This window comes from Macrobrachium nipponense, chromosome 1 (genome assembly GCF_015104395.2).
Source record: "Macrobrachium nipponense isolate FS-2020 chromosome 1, ASM1510439v2, whole genome shotgun sequence".
NCBI classification, from domain to species: domain Eukaryota; kingdom Metazoa; phylum Arthropoda; class Malacostraca; order Decapoda; family Palaemonidae; genus Macrobrachium; species Macrobrachium nipponense.
The window spans coordinates 143,045,534-143,065,533 of NC_087200.1; the positions used below are offsets into that span (position 1 = coordinate 143,045,534).

The following is a 20,000-nucleotide window of genomic DNA, read 5'->3' on the forward strand; positions in this document are numbered from 1 at the left end:
GGTTGCCTGATGTGCCTTCTCCACTGCCTTCTATCAAAGGCACCATCCTCCACCAAACCTCTTCTCTCCATATCTTCCTTCACTTTATCTCACCATCTAATTCTCTGTCTCCCTCTCTATCTTCTTCCTCTAACAGGTTCCTCTCAAGCCCTCTTCACTCCCTCCTTGTCATCCATCCTCAACACATGCCCATACAATCTCAATCGTGATTCTCTTATCACCTTTATAAGCCTGTCCTTATTTCCTCACTTTCCAATCTCTCAAGCAGCAATATTCCCATAATCCACCTCAGCATTCTCATCTCTGTTCTTTCAAGCTTTACTTCCTCTTTTCTTCTTATGGCCCATGTTTCTGACCCATACATTAACACTGGTCTTATCACTGTACTGTAGATCTTGATTTTTAGCTTGAATAGAATTGTCTTATAATGTACTACTCCATCCACCTCTCTCCACCCAGCTTTTATCCTACTGTCAACTTCAGCCTCACATCCTTCCTCTTGGCTTAAAGTAGTGATCCTAAGTATTTAAACTTTCCTGTCTGTTTTATAATCAAGCCTCTTATTTTTTTTGTGTCACTTCTCACCAAAACCTCTGTTTTAGTCATATTCTCCTTTAAGCCACCCATCTCTAAAGATTCCTGCCACTCTCCAACCCTTCTCTATAGGTCCTAATTTTCAGCAGTAATCACCAGATCATCGACTTACAGCACAGCTCTTCATTCCTGATCTCTTCACTCAACACATCCATGACCAGCACAAACAAAACGGGGCCTAACGCTGACCCCTGGTGTAATCCAGCACTAACTTCAAATTATTTTGTGTCCCCCAACTACTGTAATGACTTTTGTGCTCGTTCTTTGATATATCATCTCGACCAGTCTAACCATCTTTTCTGGCACTTTCCTTTTCCTCAAACAACAAAACATCCTTTCTCTTTAGGATTCTATCATATACTTTCTCTAGGTCTATAAATGCACAGTAGAGCTCCTGGTGTTCCTCTAGCCTTTTCCTGAAGCTCTTACCATGAAGATGGCATCCACCATCCCTCTTTCTCTCATGAAGCCATACTTCTATTTCCTGATCTTTACAATCTCTCCTAATCTCTCATCCAGCATCCTCTCCAAAACTTTCAACCCATACTCTGTGAGTTTAATTCCCCTGTAGTTCCCACAGTTCAATCCATGCTCTGTTTCTTTAACCCTTAATGGACGGATTGATCCTGGGGAGTAGTAATAACAGGTTTGGGGTGGTGGACGGATTGATCCTGTAGTTAAACAATATTATGTGCTATTGATTTGGAAAGGATCAGGTGGGAAATAGGTGCCAATACTTTTAAAGCTAATAAATTCACTTATGGCAACTTTTATACTGACTAAGATCATAAGTGTGGGCATCTCAGGACTTCAGTAGTGATTGTGACTTGAAGAGGGAATATTCTGCGTCTCTCTCTCACATGAAGTCTTTTTGTAAATATGCTCATAAATTTACCATGGTGTTGCTGTTGTTCTTTTTATCATGTCTTTTACGATAGTATGTCAGTTGTAAATGTAATTTTACAAAGAAAATTGCAAAGAAATGTAAGAAAAAGCATTTAAAAGTAAAAAAAAAGCTACTGAATCTTCGTTCTCTGTAAACTTTCTTAATATTTTTCACAAATATGCTAAGAATTTGTTACTGCTTTTCTTTCTTATCTGTTTTGATATTATATAAGTACTAATAATAATTTTTCAAAAAAAAAATAAATTTATTTATTAGCAAAAACACATAATTTGGTAAAAATTTACGAGTGTCTTGTAAAGAGAAGCTCCACAAGGGGGTTGTAAATAGTCATATTCAACTTCTCATGGAAGATCGGGAACATTTTTTTGAATTTTTTTTCCTCTTTCCATTGGTGTGTTCTATTTTTCATAAATTGGCCAACCTCAGAGTTTACCCGGCCTGAGGAGCTGCATATTGATAAATTAGCCTGTTCAGTATGGGTTAATTCCTCTGTAGTTCCCACTATCCATAACCATTAGACTCTCCTCCCAGTCCCTCTGCATTTCTTCCTCTTCCCATATAGCTTTTAATAAATCCAGCATCCATCTCCCCCTCTGTATCTAGTAATTTGATCATTTCAATTTGGAACCCCAATGGACCTGGTGTTTTACCATTCTTCATTTTACTTAATGTTCCTAGTCTTTCATTCAAATGCTCTGCCGCCCTTCCAATAGCCATACCTACCCTCCTTCTTGCATCTCTTTCCTCTTCTCTTTGCCGTTTCTCTGCACCCTGTGAATGCCTTACTTTCTAGTCCTTAATTGGTTTTGACTTTCTTTTAATTGATTCTTGCAAATTTCTATTCCACGACCACTTTTCTCCTCTCAACACTCCATATCCGCTGGTTCTTCCCACCAGTTCCTCTGCTTCCCCCACACATATTTCTCTCATGTCTGCCCAGATATTCTCCACTCTGTTATCTCATCCAAATTCCACATTCCCCCTTCCAGCTATCTCTCTCTCGCAGCCCTCCTCAATTGCTCTCCTTTTCTCCTTTAAGGTCCCAAATCTTAATTCTAGATCTCCTCTTTCTCTTTTTGGGTTCCCTACCTCTCATTTTCAAATCCATCACCACCAACCTATGTTGTTTAACACATGTTTCTCCCAAGATCACTTTACAGTTCATCACATTGCTTTTGTTGGCTCCTCTAACCATCTTCTGAAACCATGTGTTCATACATGCCAACTCAAAACTCTGAGCCATCTCCAATATATATTCCCCATCTTCATTTCTAATTCCACGTGTACCTCCTCATACCCATCTCTTCTCTCTCTCACCCTGCCATTCCTATCAGCTCCTATTATTAGTTTCTCCTCCTCTTTCACTGCTCTAATGGCAGCCTCAAACTCTTGTCTAAATAATTCTTTCTCTTGCTCTTGGTACCCCATCTGAGAAGCGTATGCTGATATTATATCTACTACTTTGTCCCCTATTCTTATTAGAATCTTTGAAAGCCTATCATTTATTCTCTTAACTTCTACCACCTTTTCCTTCCAGTTGTTTCTTACTACTATAATTCCAAATTCATTTCTTCCCTCTCGTGAACTGCTGTAATAGAGCTTATAACAATTTCCTAACTCAAGTTCCACTCTCTTTCCACCTAGTCTCTTGTAGACAAGAAATCTATTCTCTTCTTCATCACAGCTGCTATCTCCCTCAGTCTTCCTGTTAGAGTACCAATGTTCCACTTACCTGCTCCTGTCTTCCACTCTTTCACTAACTTCTTTGGCCGCATTTGTGAACCCTGCTGTGACCCTCGCCCATTTATCACATCGCTTACAGGGAACGCCCTAGCTGCATTCATATTCGTTACATCGGGCATGGTTTATTGTTTTGCAAAGAGGTGTTTCTACCGCATGCCCTTGCTGTTATCAACCACATTTATTGGCGGTGGCTCTGAACTTTGCCTAGAAAGTCCACCTGCGAGGCAGCAGTTTTCACAGTTATTGGCAGTGGGCCTAGCCTTTTAATAAAAAATAAAACTGCAAGGCAGCAGTTTTCACAGTTATTGGCGGTGGGCTTAGCCTTTTACTAAAAAGTAAGACTGCAAGGCAGCTGCTGTCCTTTTAGTTGCCTTTTACCACAAGCAGGACCTCTGGTGGTAGTATTCTTACACCCCTACCCCAGAGAAAGCACAAATGGATGCAGAAAAAAGGTACTTTCTGCGTTTGTTTGGGAGAGAGAAAGAGAGTGCAACTTCTTCGTGAAGAAAGTATCTTCTGTATCGTCTCCTGTCGATATACTTAGTAACGAGAGCCTCGGTTCGAGAGAGAGAGAGAGAGAGAGAGAGAGATGAGGAGGATAAGAAAGAGAAATACATGTCCAAGTGACTATCTTAGCGGAAGATTGACAACTGGAGTACTTACAGACACCACTATTTAGGTCAAAGGCATTGTTACAGTTACACAGCAACAGCAAAAATTACTGTCATAAAAAATGGTCAGAATGGTGACAGAAACACTCGACTTTTCGTCATCGTGACCATTGTCATCTCACTTTTTGTTCATCGTCTCTCAGTCCTTATTCATCATCAACTCTATCAGTTTTTACAATATATAATTATCACTATCACCATGCACGGCTTTCATCAAGATCATTATCTCCAGAATACTTGTCTTTTTTAAATATTTAGTGCTATCATCGTTATCCCAAGTCACTTTCATGCAATAGGATATCAATCGAGAACGAGCAGAAATGTCAAAAGTTTCAAACATTTTTTTCATGAAAGAACCTTAGATGGCATAACAAAATAGTCCAAAACTTAAAGGTAGTGGAAAGCCTTCTGACGCCGGGTACAGGAAAATGTTATGGAATATCAGAATCTAGAGGTCATCACCATCATTATCAACATTATTGTCATCATCACCGTCAAAGTTTATGTTTGGAGGCGCTCCTTCTGCTCATCGTTTGTCAGTTATAATTTATAGTTTTAATGAATAAATATTTTTTCATACCAATTCAGGATGGGTAAGTCTTCATTTATTATAGAATGTGTTAAGGTTTTCACGTAATCTTATATCAAGAGACAAGGAGAACAAGGCGTGATGCAACCTCCAGCTTACTCAGGACACATGCAAGATTGCGCGCCCGCCCCCCCCCCCCCCAACGCATAAGTTGTAAACATATTCCTAACTTAACGTGGAGTGGTCTTCGTAATTAATACTCATACTTAGTACTACTTTACTAGCGACAAGAGTTACATAAAAAGGACACACATTAAATACATTCATATGTTCTTAGTCATAAGTGGAAACAAAATTGAACAGAAACATAGCCTAAATTCAATACACCAAGTAAATTAAAATGTGCTAAAATCTATGGTCAAGTAGAGCCTTGTTTCACCAACGAAAATTAAAATAAATGCACTATATTTTTTTCTGTACTTTTAAACATGCACATTGTTTATGTTTTCCATTTTCATTCTAATAAATATATCATAAATATCCTATGCTTAAATTCAACTATCTTCAACTAACATGAAACACCTTTTTCAGGCCTTTTTTTGGCTTTTCCATAGACTTTTCCTAATGCTGCTGCCCCCAACAACAATTAGAACAAAGTAGTTTGTAGGCAAACTCCCCGAGTAAGCGAAAATGACGTGAATAGTTGCAAAGGCAACCATATAGAAAGAAGAACCTCCACGAACGAGTTGACCAGAGATGTATATGCTAAAATTTCCTTTGAAATTACCTGACTGCAGTTTTCTTCCAGTCATGTAAAAATATCAAGTACTACTAAGCAGTCTCTGACTGCATTAAAACACCGACACAAATGTATGAACACGAGACTTTGGCTCTTGCAATGAGCCCACCTGAACGCTATGATGGAGAAAACTTTTGCCATATTGGGAGGATAGACCATCAACATTGGCAATGAAAGGGATATTGGAAAGAGCGAAACTAGTAAGGGGACGTAGAAGACCACAAGAAATGCTTTCTGGATAGGGAACTAATTCCATTTTTATTTATTTCAGGAAAAACTATATTTGAAAAAATGGATGGGAAGTGTCGATTAGTTACCAAAAAGGATGAAAGGACATTAAATACTTTGAATTTCAGTATAGATTTTAATAGACTCGCGTCACAATGCACAAGCATTATACTATTTACATAGAATTAATAACAATATACATACATTTCCTTGACAATACTGACTAAAATTCTCAGACTCTTCAAAGCCTCACTTTATATTTAGGTGATAAGGCATAAGTCCACAATTACCAAGAACCTTAATTATTAATTTAAATATACTTCCACTACTGACAGCATATTTTGAGCTAAAAGCCTGTTACTAAATTAAATCTATAACCATAGTCAACCTTTATTTTCCCACATTTGCAACATCCTCACGTCTGGGAAATACAAATTCACTAAAGAAATTAAGAAAATTTTGTACCATGTCAATGCATCGTATGTTCATGTAATTGCTTAGAACATCTGTGGGGAGACATGAGTTAGAAACGCCGGTTAACGGCTGAATTGTTGCCTATCAGTCAAGTGATGTTAATGAAGTTAAGCTGTCTTGTCTTGTTCGGCCTTCTCTAGTATCTTCATCATACTCGATTGTTGGTCCACCGAGGTAGCTGATGGGGTTGCTGAATGTTCGAAGATTTTCGGAAAGAAATATTGGACTGTCTTTCTTTCCTTTGGTGATTCTTCCCTTTTTAAGCCGACCATCTATCTCTCTGTCTGTGGCTGAAGCCCCACTTGGCTGACCTTCTTCACCTGGTTTGACCGGGTTTTCTTCACTGTCCTTCCCAATTGGTCGATCTACCTCAATTTCAGTCTTGAGTGGCAGACCTTCTTCGCCTGGTTGGCGCTCCTCTTGGTCTTCATCATCTTTGGATGTCAGTTCTGTGTCGCCTTCTACAATCAGTAGTTGCTCTGCTTTCTCTTCACCTTTAGGTAGAATGTCTGTGTGATCTTCAACAATCAGCAGTTGCTCTACATCTTTAGGTGGCAGTTCTGTATTGCCTTCGACAATCAGTAGTTGTTCTATTTTATCTTCTTCGTTAGATGGCAGTATTGTGCCATTTTCAACAATCAGCAGTTTCTCTTCATTTAGGCTATCAATCGGGATCATTTCTTCTGCTTCTCTTCCATCCTTCATTGTTGGCTGTCGTGTTTGTTCATCTTTGATTAGTTGTGCCGACTCATGTAAAGGTTCTCGTTCATCACCAGTGGAGATTTCTCTCCTTATTTCAGTGTCCTCATTTGATGGTTCCTCGCTTTTTTCACCCTCTCCTTTTCCTACTGTGGTTACATCCAGTTCTTCCCTGCTGTCCGACGATATAGCATTAAGATTTAACATTCCAGCAGAAAGGTTTGACTTTAAGAGTGATGGCATAGAAATCTTCTTGTCACTGTCTAGATCATCCTCGTCTGTTTCGTCAGATTCTTGTATCGGAGCAAGGTGTGCAGCATCCTCATGATGAATCAGGGGACCTGCCAGATGGGGGGGATCAGTCAGATCTTGCATGACGTCACTGTCGTCTAAAGCATAATTTATATAGGTGTGATAAGTGGGATCGTCATCAGCGTCGTCGCTGCTAAAGGACACTTTGTAAAGGCTTGCGTCTCCTTCACTGCGACTTCTCTGCTTTGCAGACCACTGCTTTAACAAATCAAGTTCGTCTTCTGTAAAATTTTGGCTTGTTCTTTTGTTAGCATCTGTAAGTTCGTCAGTAATCTGCTGATCCTTGAGGCCTTGTTTCTCACTGGTGTGTACCGCTACTTCTTTTCCTTCAAGACCACATTCTTTCACATCTGTATCTATATCTTTATTCACTTCACTGGATGTCTCTTCTTCTGATAGTAATGTATTTTCTTCATTCTTCAATAGCAAATTTCTCTCCCTCTCACTATTTTGTAATAAAGTTTCCCGTCCCTCAGCATCGTTTTCTTTTTCAGTTACAGAAAGCAGTACGTTTTCTTTAGATCCCGTTTTCGTTTCCGTTTCTTGTTCTAGAACTAGCCCTGTCGACGCACTTCCAACATTACCAGTTGATTGAGTTTTTGGTTCTGGTTTTGTAGCCGCGTCTAGCTCCACAGAACTGTCATCACAAGCAATGACTGACGGTGCCTCTAGTTCTGCCATTGTCTGCCGAGAGAGGTGAGGCAAGATCACTAATGTGAGAAGATCAGGGCAGCTTGAAGGCCAAACATAGGTCAGCATTGTTTTTTTGTTTTATTTATATGGGCTGAAATTAAAGAAGAATGGCCAACCATTAGGTATCAGTAGTGAAGCTTAGTATTTTATTTTTATTCTTACTTACTCAAGTCTCTAAAAATGTTACCCGTAAATAAAAACAATCTGCAAAATATAAAGATAAACAACGTAAGTAAGGTCTAAATATTCTACTTCCATCTCCCCAATATCAACACTGGTGCTGTTAGAAGGGCATCCAGTTAACTATTCTCTCTCTCTCTCTCTCTCTCTCTCTCTCTCTCTCTCTCTCTCTCTATCTCTCTCTCCTCTCCTCTCTCTCTACTCGTCTCTCTCCTCCTCATTCCGTCCCCGGTCTTCTTCGCTCTCGCTCTCTTCTCTCCTCTCTCTCTCTCTCTCTCTCTCAGGTTCACAGTATATTTTCATGAGAAGCTTTCCTGATGCCCACAAGAACAAAAATATTAAGCATGAAATTAACACAGTGAAGTATTAGTTACAGTGAGCAACAGATGCACAGATAAGCAAACAAATTAGCGAAAGGTTAGTGAGATTATCAGAAAACAAAATGATGCCCACAGTCTACGAAATCTCTCAAGCATTTGTAGAATCTTCAGAGACGGTCCCTAATCACACCTTGCCTCCCAAACTTCAAAACGAACTCGTCTCATGCAGGATCTTGCTTTTCAGACCACATACTTATTTTTTTCTTAATCGTGTAATGTCTGACCTCTATATTAATATACTAATCGCATTTGGTTTCCTAACACCAGATTTAACTGGTGCTTAGGAAAGTTAAAAGAGTTCAAAACTGAATTTTAAAAACAAAGAATAGGTGTAGGATTCAAAGCAAAGTGAAGAAGTATAAACCAATACTCTGAGATTTGCTGGTGAGGTAAATCAGTTTTATTACACATTGGATAGAAAATCAGTTCACATTCGAATTTGGAACACAATATGGAATTTCAATCTACCCTGTACTCAAGAAAGCTATGAAACACACGAACCAGTGCCATATATATATATATATATATATATTATATATATATATATATATATATATATATATATATATATATATATATACATATGTGTGTGTGTGTATATATATATATATATATATATATATATATATATATATATACATGTATACATATATATATGTATATATATATATATATATATATATATACTATATTATATATACATTATATATATATGTGTGTGTGTTGTGTGTGTGTGTGTGTGTGTGTGTGTTTGTGTTTGTGTTTGTGTTTTGTGGGTAATAACTAATCGCTAGTCAAGCTGTAACCCTAGTTGGAAAAACAAAATGTTCAACAAACAATGTTGAGAAAAACCTCAGCACAGAAAAAGCAATACAGGAGAAATGAGAAAAACAAACAATATAATCAAAGTTTGGAATGATTAATTATTATTGTGTTCAATAAGATCAAATAAGTTGCACCCTGCTGGAACTGCTCAAGTTCCAATGATTAATATATATATATAATATATATATATATATATATATATATATATATATATATATATATATATATATATATATATATATATATATATATGTATATATATATATATATATATATATATATATATATATATATATAATACTATATATAATATATATGTGTGTATGTATGTATGTCTGTATATGGTTTTGTCGTTTTAATATTGTTTTACAGATATTATGCATGCTTATGTGAACTGGTTTCCTCGTACATGCATGATGAATTTATTATTATTATTCAAAGGAAATTGGTGTAACCTGAGCCTAACGAATCTCTGGCTCACCTGAAAATTTAGCAAATCTTTTAGGTCCTTTATTGCATAAAGATAAAGATGACACGAGACTGAAATTCACCCATTGGCGACTGGGTAAAGATTAGCCATTGATGAGTCTATTTTCTTGGTGTTTGTCCTTTACATACACAAAATTTATGAAGTGTATTCAAGCATAAATTAATTTTCTGTACAGAAGTAAACCCACAATGAATAGAAAAATATTCCTGTATTACAAAACAATCAGAGAAGCGAACCATTTCCAACACCTGAGATAGTCAAAGCCATTTACCAACCCAAAACAGAAATAAATCTAACTGTGCGTTGTATGTTTCTATCAGATCAACATCAGTGTGTTCATTCCCATTTTATATCACTCATATATTACTTCACAATGGACCAAACCCATACGTTCCATGCTCCATGCATCCATTTGTTGGACATGAAGTGTAGCCAACAGCTAACAATACTAAATATGTGTCCTCATACTGACCACACCAATTTGTGCTGCATGCTTCCTTTCAGTTGAAGACCATATATGATCATGTATACTAATTTAAAAACTAACTGGATCATTTTGCATACACAAACATCCGTTTGTCGGATTTCAAGTGTATCAGACAGCTCGCATGGCCAAGAACACATCTGATTAAAAGTAAATGTGCTGATGAGAATGACCCCAAAGGTATGAGCATTTTAAAGATTGATTAGTTGCGTAGTGATCTGGAAGACTGTATCATGATACACTTCGGGACTGAATTGAGATATATCACTGCTATAATGTCTTGGTACATTATAGTCTCAATACTAAAGACCAGGAAACTGACTGAGATAAACAGACAATAATACAAGTAGTTTTTCTACGTAATTTTTGAAGCTCTGATTAGCAAGTTGTGTTACAACTATTGTGGCTCATTTTTTATTTACTTTATTCAGTGGAAGTAAGAGGGACGAATAAGAGATTAAACAATTATTGTCTGTTCGTTAGATTTATTTCTGCGGTTGGAAATGTATACCAATACAAAATTCACTTTCTGGTCTAAAGTGGATTATTTACAAAAAGCAAAAAGAAAGTAAAAATTCTTATTTTTAGGTGGTTTTAGAGCATACGTATAAGAAATATAATCTGAATGCTTGCATCAGTGAGACTAGTTGTCACTGTATGTTATATCATTATGACCTCTTCCCTTTAGTTTAGAACTTACTTCCTGTACTGTACTGTCCTGTGCTGTACTGTTCATTAAAATTAATTTTATAATCAAAAGTATGCACTAACATAGTTCTCTTTCTTTTCAGTGAAGAACTCGAAGTGAGGTTCCCGAGTTGTTCTAAAGTAAAATTTTAAAATCCAAGATTATATATGTTGGCTTTAAACCTCTGCAGTATAAGACATTCCTTGAATTCAAGAGGAATACGTCGGAATATTTAATGAATGAAGTCTGACGGAGGAACTTTCAGGTTAGTAATTACATTTTAATACCAAGAAACAAACAAATAACATAGCAAATGAGCTGTAGTAAATCACTGATAATGTTATCAGTTACATTTAAATGATAATGTTACTAACTCTGTTCGATCCTTAAAATTTCCTCCCTTTGGGCGGCAAAGCTGGTGGAACCGACGGCTTTTTCGTTAAATAATATCTTTGCAAATCTACTCTCTGTCCGCTCTTTTGCTCTGTATCTCGGGGCGGGTCTTTCGCCGTTTCGGCTACAACATGATCGGTATTTACATTCACAGGATCCTTATCTACAGGTGGATGGGTGGGTAATACCTTTGACATCCTCTGGGCGTCCTGCACCTGGACGCTGTCATCTCGATATTCGATGAAATCGACATCTTCAGCTTCTTTCTTTCCCTTCGCTGGCGGTGTGTTGTCAGTGCCGTCGCTTACCTCACTGTCGGGGGATGCTGATTCTTCTTCCTCTATCTCAGCCTTCGACGTGACCTCCTCAGCTTCTGATTTAGGCCCAGACTCTACTATTGCTTCTGTGTTTCCAATTTTCAGAGCAGCAGCAACTGATTCTGCACTTTCTTCAGTGTCTCCGTTTTCTGTGACTGGAACTGCGTCATCATCAACATCGTCATCTACAATGACATCTGCTTCGCTCTGGCTTCTTTCTATCTTTATCACCGGAACTGAGCTGAAATCAATTTCCACCTTACTGTCTTCCTCTTGTTTTAAATCTCCAGCAGCTGGTTCTCCTTCATGTACTATCTCCTCAGAGGTTTCTGGTTGTTCTGACTGGGCTCCTGCGTCTACTGCTGGTACCACTGGGGCAGTGTTGGTATCAATGTCCAGGTGTCTGTCTTCCTGCTGTTTTGAATCATCGTTCTCTGGTTCTGGGTCATGAGCCACCTGGTCTACATCGAGTCTGTGTTCAGAAGGTTGTGGTTGTTCTGATTGCACTCTTGCATCATCTTCTTCTGCTCCTATGATAACATATTTCTTCAATACAGGTTCTGGGTCTGAGTCATCCTGGACAGTATCAGTGTTATTGTCATTCGATGTGGGCGCAGCTGTGGCAACTTCGCCACTGACATCAAGTACCTGAAGATGACATGAAAAGTAAAAAAAACAAATGAAAAAAATTCAAAACAATGTAAAGGAATACCGGCCTCTTCGTAGTTTAGACAAAGGAGTCTTCAGAATAGTAAAATACTTAATAAAGGCAGGTTTCAGGTAATTTGAAACTTTATTGGTGTTGCCATCAGTGGCAGTTCTCTTAGGAAGGAAAAACTCGATAAAAAGGTTTTATAAACAAATGAATAAAACTCATACCTCCAACCCCAGAAAATAGAATGACATTATAAGAACTGGTTAATAAATCACAATAAAACGAGTTTCCTCAACCGATGCATCATATTTTGTAACTTCACTCTACATTATGCTATAACGTCTCTGTAACGTTCCTCAAGAAAAGAAAATTACAGTAAGAAAACACACTCAACTTCTCGATACTTCAAGAAGCTAAACATTGATTGCGTGCGCTGCATTATTCACTTACAAACTACATATTCATATATACGTAGGTGCGTATGCAGTCTTGATTTACATCTAATCATTAAGTCAATTCCCAAGGGGATCGGGATTTCCATTAATTATTACAATTTTCAGTTTGAAGAAGGTTTACCTTTTAAACACTTCATATTATTGGTTGTCATATATCTTTGACAGGGGATTCCAAATAAAGATAAGATTTTTAGCTTAGAAATATTAGGAATACTAATAGTATTTGCTTCATTAAGGTTTAAATTGAAGTAGTAAGTCGATATAAGCAAGACATTTCTATTGAACCTTTCCAGACATCAATAAAAGACGAAAACACTTCCAACGTAGATTTACTAAAAACAGACGCTTAAACTTATGTAAAAACTGATTGAAACAACTTATCAGCTACGAGTCTGCAAAATAGTTTCTCTCACATCACTCATTTTCTCTTGTCCTTTTCGTTCCATACCTACAAGCGGATGCGCTCACTCAAGTTCTCAGCCATGCAACGTTTGTCCTTAATGTTTCTAAGGTTATTATGCATCTTGTGTCTAGAAGTTTCATGGTGACTATGCAGGTTAAACATTGTATTAACAAAGATTTAGAGGGTTCTAGACCCTGCAATGATTGTTTTCATATAAGCAAACAGAGTTCCTTCAGTAGAAGTTAAAAAAAACACTGGCTTCCTGTTCATCATGTTTTTCACGATGATGGAACTATCAACCGTTTAGTCATGCAAACAAGCGACATTAATAAATCAGCTGCACTTGGAAATCATTTTGAAAAACCGGTCGCATAGATTGTAATTCATTATAGGAAAACAGCATATATAATTGCCACTGAAAATGCTTCAGAAAAATAAAATACCAACGGATCAAAAGAAAAAAAAACATTGATTTTTATTACTGATCAAGGCCAATTTTCGTTATTGATGAGTGGCCATCGTCTTACGTAAGGTGTTTAAAATGTCTAGCGTAGAATATTCTTCTGTAAATTTGATGCAGTTATTTTCAGTCTTATGTTCAAAATAATTTACATGCTTCCCGGACTTCTACAATTTCTGAAACACTGATTGACCTTAAAGCTCCTACGTTAAGTATCGTGGGTCTAGGTGCTTACTTATTGACCCCTAATAGCTCACAAAAAACTGCTTGGTATTTTATGGTGGCTTTTTTATCTAAGCTGTTATGTCCAGCGGATTGAAGAATATCCTTTAACTTTCTTAAAGTGATAAACTCTACACCCTAGGAGGTTGTAACTTACTCTTATACACAATTGCTGAAGAAAAAAACAGCAGAGAATGTTTTCGATGGGATTTAGCGTTCTAACATCTTTCATGTCAGGTATTTGACGGGGCACAGCATTCAGGAACCTATGCAGTTTTTAGTCTTTCCGGTTGAGTTAACTGTTCCAGTTATTCACTCGCCTAAGATTAGGAGTGAAGTGGATGCTCGCCTTTCTGGAGGCGTTGTTTGAGTGCTTTGTGTTCTTAAGTGTGCTCAGTATGACGCTGTATTGCTTAAAAACTGGTACTGGTAACAGATATGCTGGTATCTGGTTATGCTATCAAGGGTATCTGTTATGCTTTCTTTAATGGTTTTTTTCACAATCTGTTTAAATTGCTGCAAATCATACGATAAGAATGCATATATAGTATATATATATATATATATATATATATATATATTACAAAAATATATATAGATATATATATATATATATATAGTATATATATATATATATATGTGTGTGTGTGTGTGTGTGTGTGTGTGTGTGTGTGTGTGTGTATAGCTACTTATTACTACGGGTTTATGTAACTTTATGTAACTTATTCTTGACGTCGTGAAACAAAGGAGAGAGAGTGAAAGTGGACATTTCTGCTATTATTTTGCTTTTTAAGTGAGTGGGATCCTAGCCTGAAAACCATAATCTAGTTTCATACTTTTAGTGTGAAATGAGTCACTGTAACTTTTGGATAACTGTACCGTTACGTTTCATTGATTTAGGCATCGGGTGAATTAGATTAGAGAGCCGCAGTCTTTCCAAAATGCAAATTCGTTCCCTACAGCAAAAACATTTTTGTAAATGGCGTTTAGGTATAGCGCAAATGGCTAATAGATTCTTGGAAGTTTCTTATATCGATATTAACATCAATTCTTGTGGGGATATTCAAACATGAATGATGTCTCAAGTCAATTTATTTCTTCTAAATCAAGTACATGGAGAGTTACAGTGAATCATTAACACAAATGTGTCACAAAGAGTGACTGATTTTACGATCATTTGTCGTGCTTGGGAATCGAGGAATCAAAAGGTTTAAAAACACGAAACGTTGGGGAAACAAAAGTGCAACGAAGGAAAAATATAGATCATTGGAATCACATCGCTTAAATATTGGAGAATACGTTACGTCTTCCTTTACTAATTCAAAATTCACTGCACTGCACGTATTAGTAAGAAATTAAAAGACCCATAAAAGTAGATTAACGCAAAAAAACACATTTCGATTGACAATGCGTCATATATTTCAATTGATGATGATACTTCATATATTTCGATTGATACTGCTTCAATCCTGATCATAGATGAATGCGAACAAGTTGGCAGGTGACGAGAATATTTATTTGAAATATGCAGGAATACGTTGTTGGCTTAAAAGAGCAGGAGGTTCTGTGAAGGATGGGGTCAATCTGTCATGATAAGTCCTTATTAGCTCCCGTCTAGATTGCGTCTGGTGGGCAGATCCATCTACTGGAACACTTGCTTGAGATTGGGTCTTAAAATCTACTTGTCCATGAAATCAACTCCCGGTGTCCTGATTAACTCACGTTCACTGTTTGTCTGATGACAGTAGATTCCACGGGGATAAACTACATACTGTTGAAATACAGCTTCGACTTATTGCTGTTCTGCCATGACATTTATCCTTCATACGCGTGGATGATCATCACCGAGCTCTCTGAATCAATCTTACTGATCGTTTGGGCTTTGTTAATCGTTGAGAAATGAATCTGCCATTCTTCAAGAAATAAATTTCATTTTAGTCACTAAATGCTATTTTATAAACAATTGAATCAGCTAGATTTTCTTTAAATATAAATGAATAAGTTAACTATCAATGGTTTTAGAGTAGTGAAAAATAAAGTTTACTGAATTTGCAGTATGAAGTATATATCTTAATATTTCCAACATAAAGGCTCTATTTTATTGTTAAAGATTATTTATCTGTTGTTTAAAGCGTTTCTCTTGTGTTAGTAGCCTTCTTGAAAATATATACCGGTAGAGTATTTGGGTAAAATGTTGACGAAGGATCTTAAATGTTTTTCCAGATACCAATGCGAGCATATCACAAGCCCTCTAAGAAACAGATCATAGCCAACCATGATCTTTATTGAAACTTTAAAAAAAGGTGCATTTTGGAAATGGTGAAAGTAAGCATCCTATGTACAGTTGAGGCGTACAGTGCATTCCCTTTTCACTTCTGATTAAAAAGTCCAGGATGGACAACTTAATGTCTTTCGCCCTTTTAAGCTTGGAATTTATTACTTGGCAGTAGTATATATACTTAGTCTATTATAAAAGCGTAGTGAAATCTCCTCAGGAATTTTCCTAGATTGTACAGATATCATCTATGTCTAAACCAGTCATAATATTACGCATATAATGATGATGTCTACATTGTTAGACGATAGCAGGGAAAGTTATGTCTAATGCAATAGATACGATACTGAAAACTATTAGATTCTCAAGTGAATGGAAAAGAAGTAAATTCCCCTCTTAGATAATGTAACCATAAAACAAGCAAATTAGACCATCGTATATATGAACATTACTTCCCAAGTTATTATTTCGGTAAATATCATGGTTGCCTAAAATCTGTTTCTTATAGGGCTTGAGTTATGTTTGCAAGAGGACCTAGAGAAATAATTTATAACACTTCGTCCACATCTAACCCAATTAATCTACTCGCGACAAATATTAACAAGAAGCCTGTCAGGAAAGTGAAAAAAAGTACACTACAGAGGGTCCACAAACAATCGTAGGTAGTTCGCTTACTAATGTAGATTTAAATTAAAAAAAAAAAAAATCTGACGTCGGTGTGTTTTACTACCATGCTGCAGTTACTATAATCAAAGGCATGTCCCACGGACTGGCACATTCATCTGTGAGATTAGCAAAGCGCAAACTATCAGTAAGATATGGTCCCGAGAGCCGGGGATCGCGGCACATATGAGGGGTACATTACATATCATAAACTGCAGTAAATCTAAGCTGTTTTTCAAAAGAAAATTCTACCGTCATCAGTCAAACTGAGAACGAACTTATCAGGACACTCAAAATCTGATAATGTGGAGGAGTTCATTTCAAGAACCAATCTCAAGCAAGTGTTCCAGCGGATCCTCCCACCAGATACTATAGTATATATACATGGGGGCTAACAAGGCTGACACAGACGGATTGGCCCCATCCTTCATACTTTTAATCCTACAACGTCGTTATCCTACGCACGCATATTCCATGAATGTACTCAAGCCACCTACCAACTACCCATAGTCAAGTGTGACCAGGATTGAAACACTGTCAATTGAAATTCATGTTTTTTTATGAATTGTATTTTATTGACTTTTACGTTTCATGGAATGTTTTTAGATAACAACAAAAAGACCTTCATATGAATTAGTATGTACTGTAATAGTCACAATGTCCTCTTCACTTCGCTGTTTCCTAACATTTTGGTTTTGTTCTCCATTGAAAGCTTTTAACTGCAAAAAAATAAATGAAGAACTCTCCTCTACTCTGGTTAAGAGACTGAAGTTACAGTTGAACCCAATACAACCCCAAGAAGGAAGGATCCTTCACATTGTAACCAGAATGGTTTCGAACCCAAAATACAAAAAAGGGGTGGAGGGATTTCCTTATTCATTTCAAATAGAATTTGAAGTTTTTCAGTGGAATGCATATTCGAAATATTAGTTAACAGAGAAATTTAAAGTGTGTTGTGGCTAATGCGATAAACAGAATTTGTGAGCATGACCAACGGACTCTATAGATATATTAGCATAAAATGAAGTAAAAAGTATCAAAGGGAGTAACACACAAATACAGGCACACAGGAATACCCTCAAAATATTCACACACATCATTTGAATGAGATCAAAGAAAATAAGTAGCTATATCAAAATAAACGTGAACATTCGACACCATTATGCCAGTAAATTTAGCTAAACTTTACCATGTGATCAGTTTTGAAACAAAGCACATTCATTAAGTTTACGCTTCACGACAAAGTTCAGTTTTAAGTTGCATTGGATGCTTAAAATCACAGAAATTCTGTAGTTATACTACAATTAATTTGTTCTTCGGTAATTACAAAGGTGACTTTCTTTTTTGTGCCACTACAGTTGGCGAGGTCAATATGCTAGCAGCGTAACTGGAGCAAATTGCCTGAATTTCTCTCTCTCTCTCTCTCTCTCTCTCTCTCTCTCTCTCTCTGTCCTGAATCCTCTCTCTCTCTCTCTCTCTCTCTCTCTCTCTCTCTCTCTCTCTCTCTCTTTGGCTTGTCTTTGAGATCAGCTCGTTGGTGGTATATTTCCACTGCAAAGGCATCTCTTGAATCAAATTCTTGTGACGCGATCTATCCCAACAACCAGAAAACATAAAATTGTATTTAATTATGCACCGTCAGCTATCTTGAGTCTCTATGCCTAAAGATTTATCTACATGATTCGTAATTTCAAAGGCAGAATTATCATTTGGTTATGGAACTGAAAAGATAATCAGGAGTTATGTTCCCCATAAGCAAACAGTGGAAAGTCGCTGAGATCAATAAACTCATCTTAATTTTTAAGGAGCCTTCATGGGCTAGCATTGATGACTACGTCAAAAAAAATTTATGAACGTTATCTTGTGAAGTGATGTTCAGCTAATCTACCCAGTAACTTGTTACGAACGTAATGGTTTCAAACATTTATTTTCCATTCTTCTTAATAACGATGCTTCGCGTTGACTAAGTATGAGATATTAAATTATATAATTAAAGCTTTTCCTTTGGCCATTTATCAATAATGGAAACAGGAAGACAGAAATTATTGCTTTCCGTGATGACAGTGGCTCCTGGAGAGTCAGTCGTCGAATGACTATCAATGACACTTAATTCAAAACCTTTTAAACAGGAACAATAAATGTCCTGAATGAACGTATGAAATGCAACCAAATTTTAAAGATTAAGTAGCATAATTTCGTTACTTGTCTCTACTTCATAGTATGGAAATGCAAAGCACTCTATTTTCCTTTCTGCTTAAACAATTTTGCTAAATTTCATTTGGCTCATTAGCATCTAATTTCAATTTCTAGGGTGAGGTTAATTCTCATTTAGTCTATACAGCAATCTCCTTAATATCTGAGAGATGACAGTGTACTTGAAGAGAGACAAATTATCCCAATTAAGTTTCAGAGTTGTCAAAACTTTGATAGCATTGGTCACCTTCTGATGAACCAACTTTATCCGCAGTGGGTTCATCTGCAGAGATGTTATCCTGCAATGGTTCTGACCCCCAGTCTTGTCCCAAGCCTTGTGAGGACAACCTAGTGCTTTCAGCTACTGCCTTAAAACATAAGAGCTCAGAGGAGTCATCACTACACTCAGAAATGCTTACACTGTTACCAGTGCTGCCCAACAATTCTTCGACTCCTGGAACGAGGCTTATATCTATTGATCTGCTGAGAGCTTCCAGGTTTATGTCACTTTCAGACGAAGGCGAACGAGAGATACCGACATGAACTGAATCGTTTATAACTACATTACTTTCACAACCATCGCCATTCACCTGACATCCATCTCTATCGCCATCAAAAACACCATCTCTCTGGAGTATCTGTGAGAATTCCGCGAAGCAGAAAAACTCCTCTCTTACCGGCTTGGGAGAGGTCGAAGGGCTCCTGGGTGGAGTGACATTTATGTCGATGGTACATTCGATGCTACTCTCTGATGATGTGTCCACATATGATGTAGGTCTGATTACTTTTTCTTCCTGTAAGGTTAAATAACACCTAGCTAAGAAGCCAATATATTTCAAGTCGCTTAATGAGGGGGGTATTTGTTAGTTACTGGATGCATATCGTCAAATCTTGAGAAACCTCCCAAAATGCAAACGTTTCCTCTGCTTTTATATGCAAGCTATTGTCATCTGACTCTATGTGATAATTCTTTAGATAAAAAATAAGTGCCAAAGGGATGTGCAGCTCAGATGATACTGCTCTGACATACAAGATGCTAAATACAATTTCAGATGATTTGGTTAGCTATAAAGCTGTAATTATACTGTATAACAATAACAACTGTGATAGCAATCTTTGACTCAGATTGATGTAACTAATCTTAAACGTAGCTATTACTTTCAAGCTAAATATATAGACATAAATCAATTCAACTTATTCTTCTGTAATTAGCAATGTTTACTTTTAACTCCTACTTAATGAGTAAGTACCCTCCAGAAGCACGCACA

At 36.9% G+C, this 20,000-nt stretch overlaps 1 protein-coding gene across 12 annotated transcripts in view; it reads right to left on the minus strand.

Moving 5' to 3' along the window:
* Positions 1 to 5,593: 5,593 nt before the first annotated feature.
* LOC135219701 (axotactin-like) overlaps positions 5,594 to 20,000 on the minus strand; it is a 97,041-nt gene continuing 82,634 nt past the window's right edge. For 4 of the 12 annotated variants that reach the window (XM_064256678.1, XM_064256677.1, XM_064256676.1 and 1 more), the window contains 3 exons: positions 19,410 to 19,526; positions 11,278 to 12,054; positions 5,594 to 7,640 (listed from right to left, as the gene is read on the minus strand). In XM_064256678.1, coding sequence (XP_064112748.1) covers positions 6,030 to 7,640; positions 11,278 to 12,054; positions 19,410 to 19,526 — 2,505 coding nt within the window. In that variant the 3' untranslated portion in view covers positions 5,594 to 6,029. Of the gene's footprint in view, positions 7,741 to 11,277; positions 12,055 to 19,409; positions 19,527 to 20,000 lie in introns of all 12 variants that reach the window. The other 8 variants (XM_064256681.1, XM_064256680.1, XM_064256688.1 and 5 more) reach the window with 5 other exon arrangements.